Source organism: Nesoenas mayeri (genome assembly GCF_963082525.1).
Source record: "Nesoenas mayeri genome assembly, chromosome: Z".
Lineage (NCBI taxonomy): Eukaryota > Metazoa > Chordata > Aves > Columbiformes > Columbidae > Nesoenas > Nesoenas mayeri.
The window spans coordinates 45,261,822-45,274,877 of record NC_137542.1 but is presented as its reverse complement, the minus strand read 5'-3'; the positions used below and the strand labels follow the sequence as shown (position 1 = coordinate 45,274,877).

Genomic DNA, 13,056 nt, shown 5'->3' with positions numbered 1-13,056 from the left:
CATATATAATTAATTACCCTTTAAGTTTACAAATTTAAAGCTCAAAAGGCACAACTTCAGGCTTGTATCAGGAGTAGTGTGTCTGTCAGGACTAGGAAAGTGATTGTGCCACTGTACTCGGTGCTTGTGAGGCCCCACCTTGAATACTGTGTTCAGTTTTGGGCCCCTCATTGTAAGAAGGACATTGAGGTACTAGAGAGAGTGCAGAGGAGGTGACAAAGCTGGTGAGGGGCCTGGAGCACAAGTCTTATGAGAAGCGACTGAGGGAGCTGGGGCTGTTTAGCCTGAAGAAAAGGAGGCTGAGGGGAGACCTTATTGCTGTCTACAGCTACCTGAAAGGTTGTACTATGGAGGGTGTTGGTCTTTTCTCCCAAGGAGCAAATGATAGGACAAGAAGAAATGGCCTCAGGTTGTACGAGGGGAGGTTTAGATTGGATATTAGGAAACATTTCTTCATTAAAAGGGTTGTCAGGCATTGGAAGAGGCTGCCAAGAACAGTGTTGGAGTCACCATCCCTGGAGGTGTTTAAAAGGTGTTTAGACGAGGTTCTTAGGGACATGGTTTGTTGCTAGAGTTAGTTTAGGTTAGGTTATAGTTGGACTTGATGATCCTGAGGGTCTCTTCCGACTGAAATGATTCTATGATCCTGTGATTGTAAGTAGTTGTCATGTATTAGACGTTTCTCTTTTAAAATGTATCATTTTACTAAGAAAACTGGGATGTAAATTCGTTGTCTGCACCATTTAAAAAACAAACAAAATCACTACAAATGCCAAACGAAAACCATACACCTGTTTTATTTATTTTTAACTTCTCATGGGAAGCAAAACCTCAGCAATATTCTGCTTTTTTTTCCTTTTCCCTTTTTTATTTTCAGGAAGCTGGTGCTATGCAGGTTACCAAGTGAAACAGGAAGTGCTTTCTTGATTGCGCTTAATACTCTCTCCACCTGAGTTTTTGGTACTATATCTTTAATTTATGTGGCTGTTGATTCTTAATGAAGTTGATAAGAATTTAATTTTAAATTTTTATGCCTCATGGCCAACGAGTTCCAAAGTCTTTGAAAAAAGACTGGAAGAAAGGATGGAAGCTGGAATGCGATAGAGTTAGAATAATCATTTATGACTGATTTTTCTCAAAAAAGACCATTAAATTAAAGCTTGGAAATTTTACTTGAGTAAAGAATGCTCCAAGTAAGCCTAGAGGAAACCTGAACAGTGTTGATGGCTCCTTCAGTTTCTCTGCATTTTGTGACAGCTGTGGTACTCTCAGAAAGATGGCTTTCCAAAACTTTAAAGAGAAATTGAAGAGCTGTTAGGCATGTAATTAGCAAACTGAATATAAAAGAGGATGAGCTTCTATTGCATTTTACTTCTGATAAGTTTTTTTTTCCTGATGATGTCTGTGGGAGTTAGTCTTCTGTAGGCTAATTGATTTGAAAGGTTGTGAGGATAGTATTAATAGTATGCGGCTTAAAAGTACAATAATGACAGCAGGAGAGCTAAACCAGCAAAATATGATGGCCATGAATTTTATTATTAAATCTAAAGCATGGCAGCTATTATATTTTGTTATTTCTGTGCTCCAGGGTAACTGAGCATGAGCCTGAAGTACTACTAGCACTGCAACCATGAGAGATATTTACCTGGTAATGTTACACAGCCATCTTGTAGTGCCTGAAAGTAGCACAGCCACATTATCTACAAACTGCCTGCTACTGAGAAAATGAGGGCAACTCATAATAATTGAAGCAGTAGTAATGATTGAATTGGCTAATCCTGTTCCATTTTAAAACAAAAGAAGAGAACACCAAGGTATTCCTTCATTTATTATTTCAGTATTATAGTTCACAGTTTCCCTCTTATGCAGTAGTTTAAAAGCATGTTTAAAAGCATGTGTGAGCTTCAGTTAACAGAGCAGATCAGCAGAGCTTGTGTATTTGAGACATCAGCTATGGAGTTTCTAGTTAAAATTGGACTCATATTTATTAGCATCAGAGGATGGGCAAGTTTTCAGAAATCTCAAGTCTGCTGTGTAGATTTACCTAGAGAGAGCTTTAGGCCTGTCTTAGATTCTTAGATGTACAGTTCAGCTGGTGACCATGGCAATTTGGCTCTTCTGGCAGGATGTATGCTTACTATCAGCAGAACTTCAGTGAATACCAAATGCTTCTCCTAGGGGTACTGGCCCTGCGTTTTCCAGATGGGCTTCCGCTGTGTAGAGGATGAGGTAATCCATTATTTCACTTCCATTCAGCACAAGAGAGAGGTTTTCGTTTAACAGGGATGGCTTCTTCCATGAAAGTTGTGGCAATTGCATCAGGTTGCATACTGTGTAGCCATAGGGTGAGGGAAAGCAGGAACATGATATATTCAGCAAATACTTTCAAAGATTGCAGTAAGTCCTGTCAATTACAGAAGACTACCCCAAAGTAGCTAAAAGATTTTACCCAGATAAATACAGAAGTATATACAGAAACATTTTAGAGCTAAGATACAAAAGTAAAAAGTTACAGCTAGGTAATCTCAAACCACTGCAACTGGCTTTGTATACGTTTACTTTAAATTATGGTGAATGACTGAGAATGGAAGAATGGCCATACTAGAATGTATCACAGGTCCATTTGCACAGCATGCCACCATCAGCCGTGAACAGATGTATTGAGTGTATATGTATATCTAAAGAAAGGGTAAGCATATGCTGATACATCTGTTCTTTCTTCAACTGCCTTTAGGTCAGGGTACCTTCTGAGCTGGCTGTGGCTTTGTCCCTTCAGTGGCAGTGCTTCTATATCATATTTTTTTCTTTTCTCTCTTGGAGTACAAGATGGGGCTAAGCCAGAGGTTTATGTAGTGGCATAATAATGTTGCCTGTTTAATTCTTTAATCCTTTCTTAGTAACACTTAACATCTGATCTGCATTTTTCAGAACTGCCAGGCATTAAACTACCATTTTCACAGAATTGTTTATTGTAAAGATCTTACTCCTGAATGTCACAGCATATTAACCTCAGAGCCTGGGACTTTTCTCTATGTTCTGTATGGTTGTTTCTTCCTGAATGCATAATTTTATGTTTATCTATGTTTAACTTAATCCACTCATTCTTTTAAGGTCCTTCTATAGCTGTAGTGGTTAAGATGGAGGATGCCAAAAGTAATCTTAACTCCATTTTTAATTTGTGTTTGTCCTGTAACATAAAACTAGCAAAAATAACATTTGTTCTCAAATTGTATAAGATGTATGGGCTTGTGCCTTTAAACTTCCAACACAGCTTTATGTAACTCTTGAATGTCGTTTTAATGCATGTGTGTAATGGACTTCTGTTAGTAGGAAACTGGTATTCAAACATTACTATAAAACAAACTTATGGTAACTTTGTGGCTTTTCTCCAGACTTCTCAGGTGGTTTTTGACCTTGAAACCCTTGGTGTTTTCGCCTAAAAGACAGAGAAATCTAATTTACTTGAATCAGCCATTTCTGTTTGGACAGGCATGTTTCTTTGAAAACAGGGAGTCTGGGACCTGACCTTGGCAATATGTCATGGAATGTGAAAATGTTGCCACAAGTGGTAGTAGTTTAAAAACATCAGTTTCCTCTTTATTTTAATATTTCAGGCGTTGTTTCTAGAACATATGTTTGGCATATGTTTATTTCTTTCTTTATATCTTTCCATAGAAATTGGTATAAATGCTGGATATAAAATTGTAGCATTGTAACATTGTTATTCTTTACTTGCTCTGCGTTCTGCCTGTTTTCAGAAGCCGTTTGGATATGTTGTAACAAGCTAAAAGTCTTGAAGGAAATGGGGACATTTATCGTTATAGGAAAATCATACAGAGACTTGGAAAGAGTTTCAGAATTAGCTCACTGTTTTCCAGGCTGCTGCATATTCACTTTTAGGGTCTGACACCACAGTATGGCACAGTCCACTGTCCACATTCAGTTTTGCAGACTAAATGTTTTTCTGAATCAGAACATTATTAATTTAGATGTGAATAATGGAAGGAAAGCTATGAGAAGTCTGTGTATGTGCACAGTTGTCTCTTGTAGGTGGAACACTTTTGCAAGACACAGGATTTTTTTTTTTCCTTAGTCCCACCACATTACTTTGTCATAAATTTTTAAATTATTGTTGTATTGAAAAACAGGTAATAGCACACCGAATCGCTTTGACATGTAGTGAAATTGCATACAGGTGAGTAATAGTGTAAAAATTATCCTCATTCAAATCCTAATCCCCATCTGCAAACCCTTTCCTCAGTATCACAGAATCACACAGAATCACAGAATGTTAGGGATTGGAAGGGACCTCTAAAGATCATCTAGTCCAATCCCCCTGCCGGAGCAGGAACGCCTCGGTGAGGTTGCACAGGAATGTGTCCAAGCACGTTTTGAATGTCTCCAGAGCAGGAGACTCCACAACCTCCCTGGGCAGCCTGTTCCAGTGTCTGTCACCCTCACTGAGAAGAAGTTTCTTCTCAAATTTAAGTGGAACCTCTTGTGTTCCAGTTTGAACCCATTACCCCTTGTCCTACCATTGGTTGTCACTGAGAAGAGCCTGGCTCCATCCTCATGACACTCACCCTTTATATATCCTGAATACTACTGTTCCTGCCTGGAACACGTTGCTAATTTTGTTTCCAGAAATGGAAGAAAACTGGTGTTCATCATTAAATAAGTTCCGTGGTGCTGCTCCTGCTCCTCTATAATATCAGCTGTGTATGTAGGCCAAGACTGCAGCAGAATCTTTAAATAAACTACAAGAAGTTTATCTGTTTAGGTGGCCTTTCTCTGAGCAAATAATCTTCTCTGGTGGTGGAACAGAACTTCTCTGCAGTGCCTCCCATCCAGCTGATGTGGGCTGGTAATGTCAGTTTCATGTAGGAATGATGTGTTTGTTTTTTGTAGGTTTTTTTGGTAGATTTTTGGTTGTTGTTTTTTTTTTTTGTTGTTGTTGTTTTTGTTTTGTTTTTGTTTTTGTGGTTTGTTGTTGTTGTTTTTGTTTCAGTACGATAACTGTTATGTACCAAAGTGGAAGTACAGAAATGAGTATTTTACCCCCAGGATGGGGTTGTAAAAGTACGTATTCAACATATTTAGGTAACTAATTGGGTGATTAAAGTTGAGTACTGTATATACATGTGTAAATAATTAAATTATATTGGAAAGTATTTTATTTGTTGTGGTTCACACTCTGCTCCCAACAAATCAAATTATAGGTAGATTTAATTCTGCAACTTTTTGAAAATGCCTGCTTTCTCGGTAATTTCCTATTCTTGATTTGGGGTTTGAGGATTTTTGGTGAGGTTAACAAAGTTTAAGACACTACTCATGAAAAATCCAAGCCATTGTGGAAAATACAAACAGGATATGTAAAAGGACACTTGAAAATAAGTAAGTCATATCTAGCCAACTTAGTTAAACACCCCGAGGTCGGAAATCGCCAGAAACTGTTTCCATCTGCTTATAAAAGCTAGTGAACAATGCAGCTCTTTGGACTGAAGTCACCAGCTAACTGTTTTGAAATAGCTTTGTGTAGTCGATTTTCATGCCTTAATTTATCCTTAGTAGAAACTGCCATAACGAGGAAAACTTTAACAACTTCTTTTGTTAATGGAAAAAAAACATGTAATAATGGGGAGAAACTAAGGAGTCGTACTTAGTCCCAAATTGAATTTCCACTAAAACTGATAATCAAAAAGAGGATGAGCTTCTCTTTAACACAAGCAACAAACAGTCTCTGGGGGTACTTGCTGCTTCCATGTTATTAACAAAACTGGTTTTATAGATTTCCGTTTAAATCAGTTACACCTGAGAAAAATTTGGAAAAAAAAAAAAAAAGCCATTGGTACAGCACTGGAGAACTTCTGAAATTAGATCCAGACCTGGAAGTGAGATTGGTTTTGGTTCATTCATGGTGAAGGTCCTTAGAATAGGCCACTGAACAGTGAAATTAAAGGGTACTTAATTTTAGGCTCAAGGCCTGTCCATTGAGACAGCAGAATATGCCCAATTTATGCAGGATTAGCAACTGGAAAACGCCAGCACTAGAAGTGTGGCGGAAAGACAGACAGCAGGCCTGTGGAACAGTGTATGAGCGTGGAACAGTATGATAGAGCGTATGAGAATAATTTCCATTTTGTCTTTAATCGGATTTCTAGGCCATGATCTTTTTAGTCTGAATATTTCAAAATATTTTTTTCAGTGCTTATTTTGATCAGTACCAATTCCTTCCCTTGCATCAACACTTCCCCTACTGCTTTAGATTTAGACTGTTGTTGGGTAGCCTCTAACTGTAACCTATTTAGAAGGGAATCTCTGTCTGAGTAGCTGGGGCTACAAGTAGGAGCTTTAAATTAACACAACCTGTCAACTGTTAAAGAGGAGTTTATCTATTGTTATTGCCTTTTTATAATGCCACCATTTACTGGTAAGGGCTAATGTTTGACTAGGGAACAGTTACTTGGATTACTGTAACATTACTTAGTACACTTGCACTTATGGACAGGCAAGTGCAGCATGAGTTGGGCTAACCATGAACTTAATCTGGACCTGTCTTCAGAACTCACTTATGTAAATCTTGTCTACTGCAGTGATTGCTTACTGTCTCTCATGCGTGACCAACATATTAACTGTTACCAATAAGGATTACAAGGAGGATGCAGGTTGAGTTGTGCTCCACGTCCCTAGCATTTTGCTGAGGATCCTGACTATTTTTTAAGCTTGGAGAGCTTTGTTTGCAGGAATGATATGACTTTAAGCAGTTAATACTGGTAATATCTTCACTGTTAAGGAAATCCCTAATTTTTCTGAGTTATAGAATAATGTATGTTAGTAGCTATAGTGACTTCAGTTACGCCATGTATAACTTTGAGCTTAATTCTTTGCTTCTGTTCATGCTTGATCATTCAGCATATTAGTTTCGTGCCAAGCATTATTTGAGTTAAATTCTTTGGAGACAGTTTTTCTGTTACTTGTTTTAAAAGTTACATGCAGTGCACTGAAGAATTTTAAATAATTTTAATTTAGATTTTTTTTTTTTCAGACTTAAATTAGAAGTTCCTGATAAGGATTTTTTTTTTTTCGTGTGTCTACTACATATTTCATTATAGATGAAACTATAGAAAACAAACCCAATCATAAATATAGCATGTCTGGGGTTTCTTGTGTATATACTTATAATTTTTTTTGTAATTAATCTATTATAAATATTGTATAAATTATAAATATTATATATTCTATTATAATATTTTATCAAATTGTTGAAACTCACTAACTTGACAGGAAAAGCAGTAACAGACTTCTCTGACTGGGGTGTGTATACTAGTGAATTGCTTTTAGAGTGTTTTAGTCCAGGAGGGATCTGAACACTGTTCTTGAAACTGTAGCTTGCTTCTTTATTTTTAAAAACAGAGGGAGTTTAAAACAGAAAATTATGTCAGGTTTAATACACTGTGTCATAAGGGGAAGTTCTTAGTGTGCCTCTTGGGGTGCATCATGTGTTTGTGCCATGTATTTGTACAATCTTTCATAAATTGATGCATACTTTTGTTGTTCTCTCACTCTCTTCTGTCATGTAGCCGTCCTCAGAAGGTGTGTTTATGTCCATTCCTGCCAATACACCCGCTAAAGGTCTCTACCTGCTTGTATATAATTCAGCATCCAGCAGAGGTGAGTAAAGCTGTGGTAATTTTTTGAGTTCAGCTAAGAATCTTAATGCGGTAAATAGTATGCAAGATGAAACAGCTATGCTATTAACATCATGTAATGATTTTTCCTTTTAAACTAGATGACTCAAATGCCACTTCATCTGAGTTATTGTATCTTATATGCAGTTCTTCCAAAGGTGTGAAATCACACCTTATTTCTGCAACTTTCATTCATGAAAGATGTTTTATCTGAATAGTCCTGCTTGAATCTGAAGTCTTCTTGGCTTTGTACAAATTGCAAGAAGTAATCTTGACATGGTGTCCCACGTAGGCACTCAGACTTGATCCAAGGAGGAATGTGTTTTGATTATAGCAGTTTTCTTTTATTGATATTGGTATTCTGTTATAAATATTAATTAAGCAATTCACCATAGTGATGACCCTAGCTGTTTAGCCAATGAAGAACAACAGTTTGACTTCAGAACAGTATGCTTTCATTTACCTCATAGGAGGATTAATATTGATGTTTTCTTGTTTGTTAACAAGGTAGTGTGGTGGTGGATCATGAGAGTTTTAGAAGTTGGACTACAGCTACACAGATCCGGATAGATGGTGGGTCTAGAAATTAGACTATGAAGCTCAGAAACCTGTAGTCTTCTGGTCTGGCTGTTTACTTAGCATTATACATTAGCTCAGTCAGTACACAGAGAGTCTTTGCCTGATGGAGCTTAAGCAGAATGTAAAAGAGCAAGTTAGAGAAACGTTTTCTCTCACAGAGAAACAAAACAGAAACTGTGATGTATTTGGTTCGTTAAATGGTAAAGCTGTGATTTTTAATTGGCTACTTATAATAAAAATGCAGGTTTGTGTTACTTCTTATTTCAAAAGTAGTTAAGTATATGCTTAAGTCACTTTCTGGATAAAAAGTTTAAAAACGTGCTAGAGAACTTTGAACTGGCATTTGAATTGTGCTGAATTTCTTACTCATGGTGGAAGGTACTAGAAGAAGTTTGCAGATTCTTTTCAGATTCATACACCATTCCAGCATCCTTCTGAAAGGCTATCTACACTTTTTATTAATTCAGAATCACAATAGCTGTCTGTTACAATGGGATGCAACTTCTCTGTTAGCCTGTGTCATGTAATGATAATTCACACAATAAGATAGTTTTGAAAGACCACTGTTATTTGAAGACAATCCATCTGAGAGGAAAAATTTAACTATATGGCTTACGAGGGCACTTGTTTTATCAGAGATAAATCCAAACAGGTAGTGGGAAGCAAAGAATATCTTATAATAATCTTCGAAAGTATTTGTCTTAGATTATCACAGGTGATGCTTTTGATTCCAGAACAGTGGAGGCATAGCTGACAAAAGATAGATTCCCTTTGCCATAGCTGCTCGTAGTCAAAATACAATCAATCTTGAAGGCAGATAAGCTTTCTGGACTCTGTCTCATCCTTCAGTCTGCCATGTCATTACAGATACATGCTAAGAGTCCATTTCAAAAGTATCTCATTAAACTAACCAGGTAGTGGATGTCTTTCCTTTGCTGCACCTCAGTGCAGACTATCATCTTCTATGTGCTTCATTATTTACTGGCTTTGGCAGTTCACAGTGCAGTGAAGTAAGCCACCAGCTGTGGTCAGATGACGCTATTGAGACTTGTATTCAGGTGAGATAGTAATGTAGAAAGTTAGGAGCAACATTTCCTGTGCTCTGATTAATGTGACTGTGTCTTCACATGCTTACTATCCAGAGTCCATGCTGTCAGACAGACCTGTGCAGGTATCAGATACTGTGAAAGAGAGAGGAATCACTTATTGCAGGGCAGTGGATTCCAGGTGAGGAATCCTCCCATCCAGCTTCCATTCTGCATAATAGGTCCATGAATGAATTAGATTTTTATTTGTGAAGGTATCTGAAGAGAATTCAGCATTCCATGTCAAGGGAATGCTTGTTTTCTGAATAGTGTTAGTGTACCATTCTTTGTAAAGAGTGATTTAAAAATTAAGTATAGACAAACCCAGCATCCCAAACCCAGAATCAGAACTAGTGGAATGGTGAAGTAGTTATATACCTAACATAATATCTTATTTTTCTTTGCGTGTAGATATGTGTATAAAAGTAAATAAAATAATTTTGTTATTTTTCCCTTCTCATGCCTGCTGTTATGATTCTTATGTCAGGTCAGTAGCATAACTAGGTGTACAACCCCCTGTGGACATTTGTCTTACCTTTGCATTTTATCATGCTTGGAATTCTCCAGCAGAGTATAGGCCATTATGTACTTTTCAAACCCTGAGTTATAGGTATAACTCAGGACAGAACCCTTAAAGCATAGCAGAGGGTATCTGTTTAGATATAAGTGTAAGAATTTTCAATGTTCAGCATCTGAGAAGAACAATTAGATGATGTGTATTTAATTATTTTTTATTTTGATCTAATGCCAGTAATTAACTTTGACTTACTCATTATAATACTTCCTATGTATACTGTTCCTTATTGAAAAAAAGGAATCAAATGTAAGGGGAAATTTTTTATTAATTGTCCTAATAATTAGTAAATAAAATGGAGGAAACATATATCCACTGGCTTTAATAAATATTTTTTAGTTAGAACCATCCTGTTCATTGTAGATGTGTAATGCTGTGCTAAATAAAAGTACCACTCATTCCCTTCCCCACACCGTTCCCCCCAAAAAAGTGAAAGTAAAGTAAATTGCATTGGGTCTGGGGCAGAGCTGGCCATAGCAGCCCTCATAGTGCTGTGCTTTGTGGCTAGAACAGTGCTGATAACAGACCAGTGCTGAGCAGTGCTTGCACAGCGTCAGGACTGTCCCTCCAAACCCCACCTCCAAAGGCCAGTAGCCTAGGGGTGGGCAGGAGATTGGGAGGGGACGTAGCCAGGAAAGCTGGCCCAAACTGATCAGAGGGATATTCCATACCGTACTACACAGTAAAAGCTGGAGAGTGGAGCACAGCATTTGTTGCTAGGGCATTTGTCTACTGGAGCAACTTCTACAGGTGCTTAGTCCCTGCTTCCTGGGAAGTGTCTGGACGTTGCCTTCTGGTGGGAAGTAGAGAGTAAAATCTTTTTCCTTTGCTTCCACATGTGGCTTTTACTGTTCTGTGTTAAACTGCCTTTATCTTGACCTGCGTGTTCATTTTCATCTTATTTTCTCACCACTATCCTGCTGAGGAGGGGAGTGATAGAGCAGTTTGGTGGGCAACTAGAGGTCAGCCAAGGTCAACCCACTGCATAAATGCTCCAGTCCTATTCCTATTTACATACTTCAATGGTCAAATAATGAATAAACAAAGAGTTGAAAATGATACTAGAACACTGAGATGAAGAAAGGTGAGAGTAACTGCTTGCTTTCAAACCACTAAATGGAAAATAGTCAATATGATAATAAATAGATTATCTATATTCTAGTTAAATACAAATGTCTTTTAATGAAGACCAATATAAACAAATGAAATAATTTTTTATATTAGTTTGACTTAGCTGTTCTTAAAGATCTGCTCTCAAACAATTCCTTTCAGCTTTAAATTTTATACTTTATTTTCCTATAAACATGGATTGTTTATTAGATTGGAAAATTCTAACTTTTTCCCTGTTGCTAAGAGGCTGCATTTGACATGAAAGGCAATTCTGAACTAATGATATAAGATTAGAGGAAACAGTTGAATGACTTGCTCTTGATCAATTATAGCTCTTTTGGATTTACTTATCAGCAATAAAGAACTGATTTTCTTCCAGTTCCTTTATTGCCACTTCTTACATTCTTATGAAGAAGGGAGTCTTCTGACTAGCGGATTGGAGTGGTATTTAATTATGATGAGATAAAGACAAATAAACCCACGCCACCAATGATTCCTTATTCTGGTTTGTGGAGACAGAAGAAATCAATGGTAGTTTGATTTATATTTCTCCACCCGCTTGCTAGCATTTAATTTCCTGGGAACTTAGATCTTCATCTATCCCTGAGAGACATCGTACTGCTACTGCTGCCATGCAAAGTGGTGGTCGGTGTGTGGCAGGACAACTTACTCCTTCAACTCCATGATGTTTTATTTATAGACCATCAGTAGATATGGATCACAAGAAGCAAAATTAATAAAGGTTTTAGGCAACAGTCATAAAAATCTTCACATAACTAATTTAACAGACAAGAAGCATTGCAAATTTATCAGCAACTTGGTGGTGAGACAAGGTGAAAGCCAGACACAGCGACACTTTGATACTTGTGGAAGGTAACAGCCACCCAGAGAGAACTGAGAGAGCTAGTCAAGGCCTTATGTGTTCACAAATACTGAATTGTTGATATACAGCTTATAAATCAAAAGATGGACCAAAATGCCACAAGGTTTTCATTAATTAATCCTGTGGTTTAGGGATGGATCTTTGGATTTTCATTGTTTGAATCGTGAGACATTCAGGTTGAGAATAAGAACTCATTTCTTACTGAGTTTAGGGCTTTTGTAATCCTCACCTGACCTCTAGTGTCTTGCCTCATGCTAGGTTCAGCTAATTACCTTCTTTTCTTCCTCTTGTGGTAAATTGAAATTTTTACTTGTTTTTTGGTGTTGACTTCTTGTCTTCATTAAATGCAAGATAAACCTATGCTCCCTCTTCCTTGATCAGAATACAAAAATTGCCATCCTAAATATTCAAGCTCAGTTTGCAATTCTTCTCGTCTAGACAAAAAATAGTGGTTTTCCAGCTGTGTTAAATAAAGCATGGAACAAGCAATTGCTCTGTTTGATAAGTAGATGGTTTGGTTCAGCTGGGAGTACTTCCCTCATCCTCTGCTTTCTGAAGCCCTGGTCCAATACAGCTCTGTTCCCCACCCAGGCATGGCGGTCGCCTTCCTCACCTGGTCAGCACAGCCTGAATGGCATGAGGTGGAGTACTTGTGGCTGTGCTGGCACCATTGTCCTGGTTACTGTGAAGTGACAGTGGTGTGGAGTTGTTTGTATTTCATACTGTTCTGATACACCCAGTGCTTTCATTTTTAGCACCTGTTTGTGGAAACTGAGCCCGCCCCTCACTTTCCAATATGGAGACATTATATCCCCAACCTTTTACATTAATGCAAATGCTGGTTTTTGCCCATTGTTTATTATTCTATGAAGTTTTGTAGTTGCTTTTGTAGCCTGGTTCAAACTTATGCTGATGATCAGAGGTTAGTTAAAACTAAGTGTAATAGTGTTGATCAAAACAGTACAATTTGAATGCATCAAAATTGAAAATTGGGTATTTTTTTCTTGTAGGTTTTTTTTTCTGTTATTTTTTTAAGATTTTTTTCTGTATATATAGTCAGAAGAACTTGAAAGTAACTAGAAACATTAAGAATTCATAGAGGCCCTCTTTGATTTTATTCAAAAGTAACCTTTCTTT

General features: G+C 37.4%; 1 protein-coding gene across 1 annotated transcript in view; it reads left to right on the top strand.

Moving 5' to 3' along the window:
* DTWD2 (DTW domain containing 2) overlaps positions 1 to 13,056 on the top strand; it is a gene marked incomplete at both ends in the record, with an annotated part of 82,961 nt that overhangs the window by 20,145 nt on the left and 49,760 nt on the right. Inside the window, one exon of the mRNA XM_080362650.1 lies at positions 7,581 to 7,671. Within this exon, the coding sequence (XP_080218776.1) occupies positions 7,581 to 7,671 (91 nt within the window). The remainder of the gene's footprint in view (positions 1 to 7,580; positions 7,672 to 13,056) is intronic.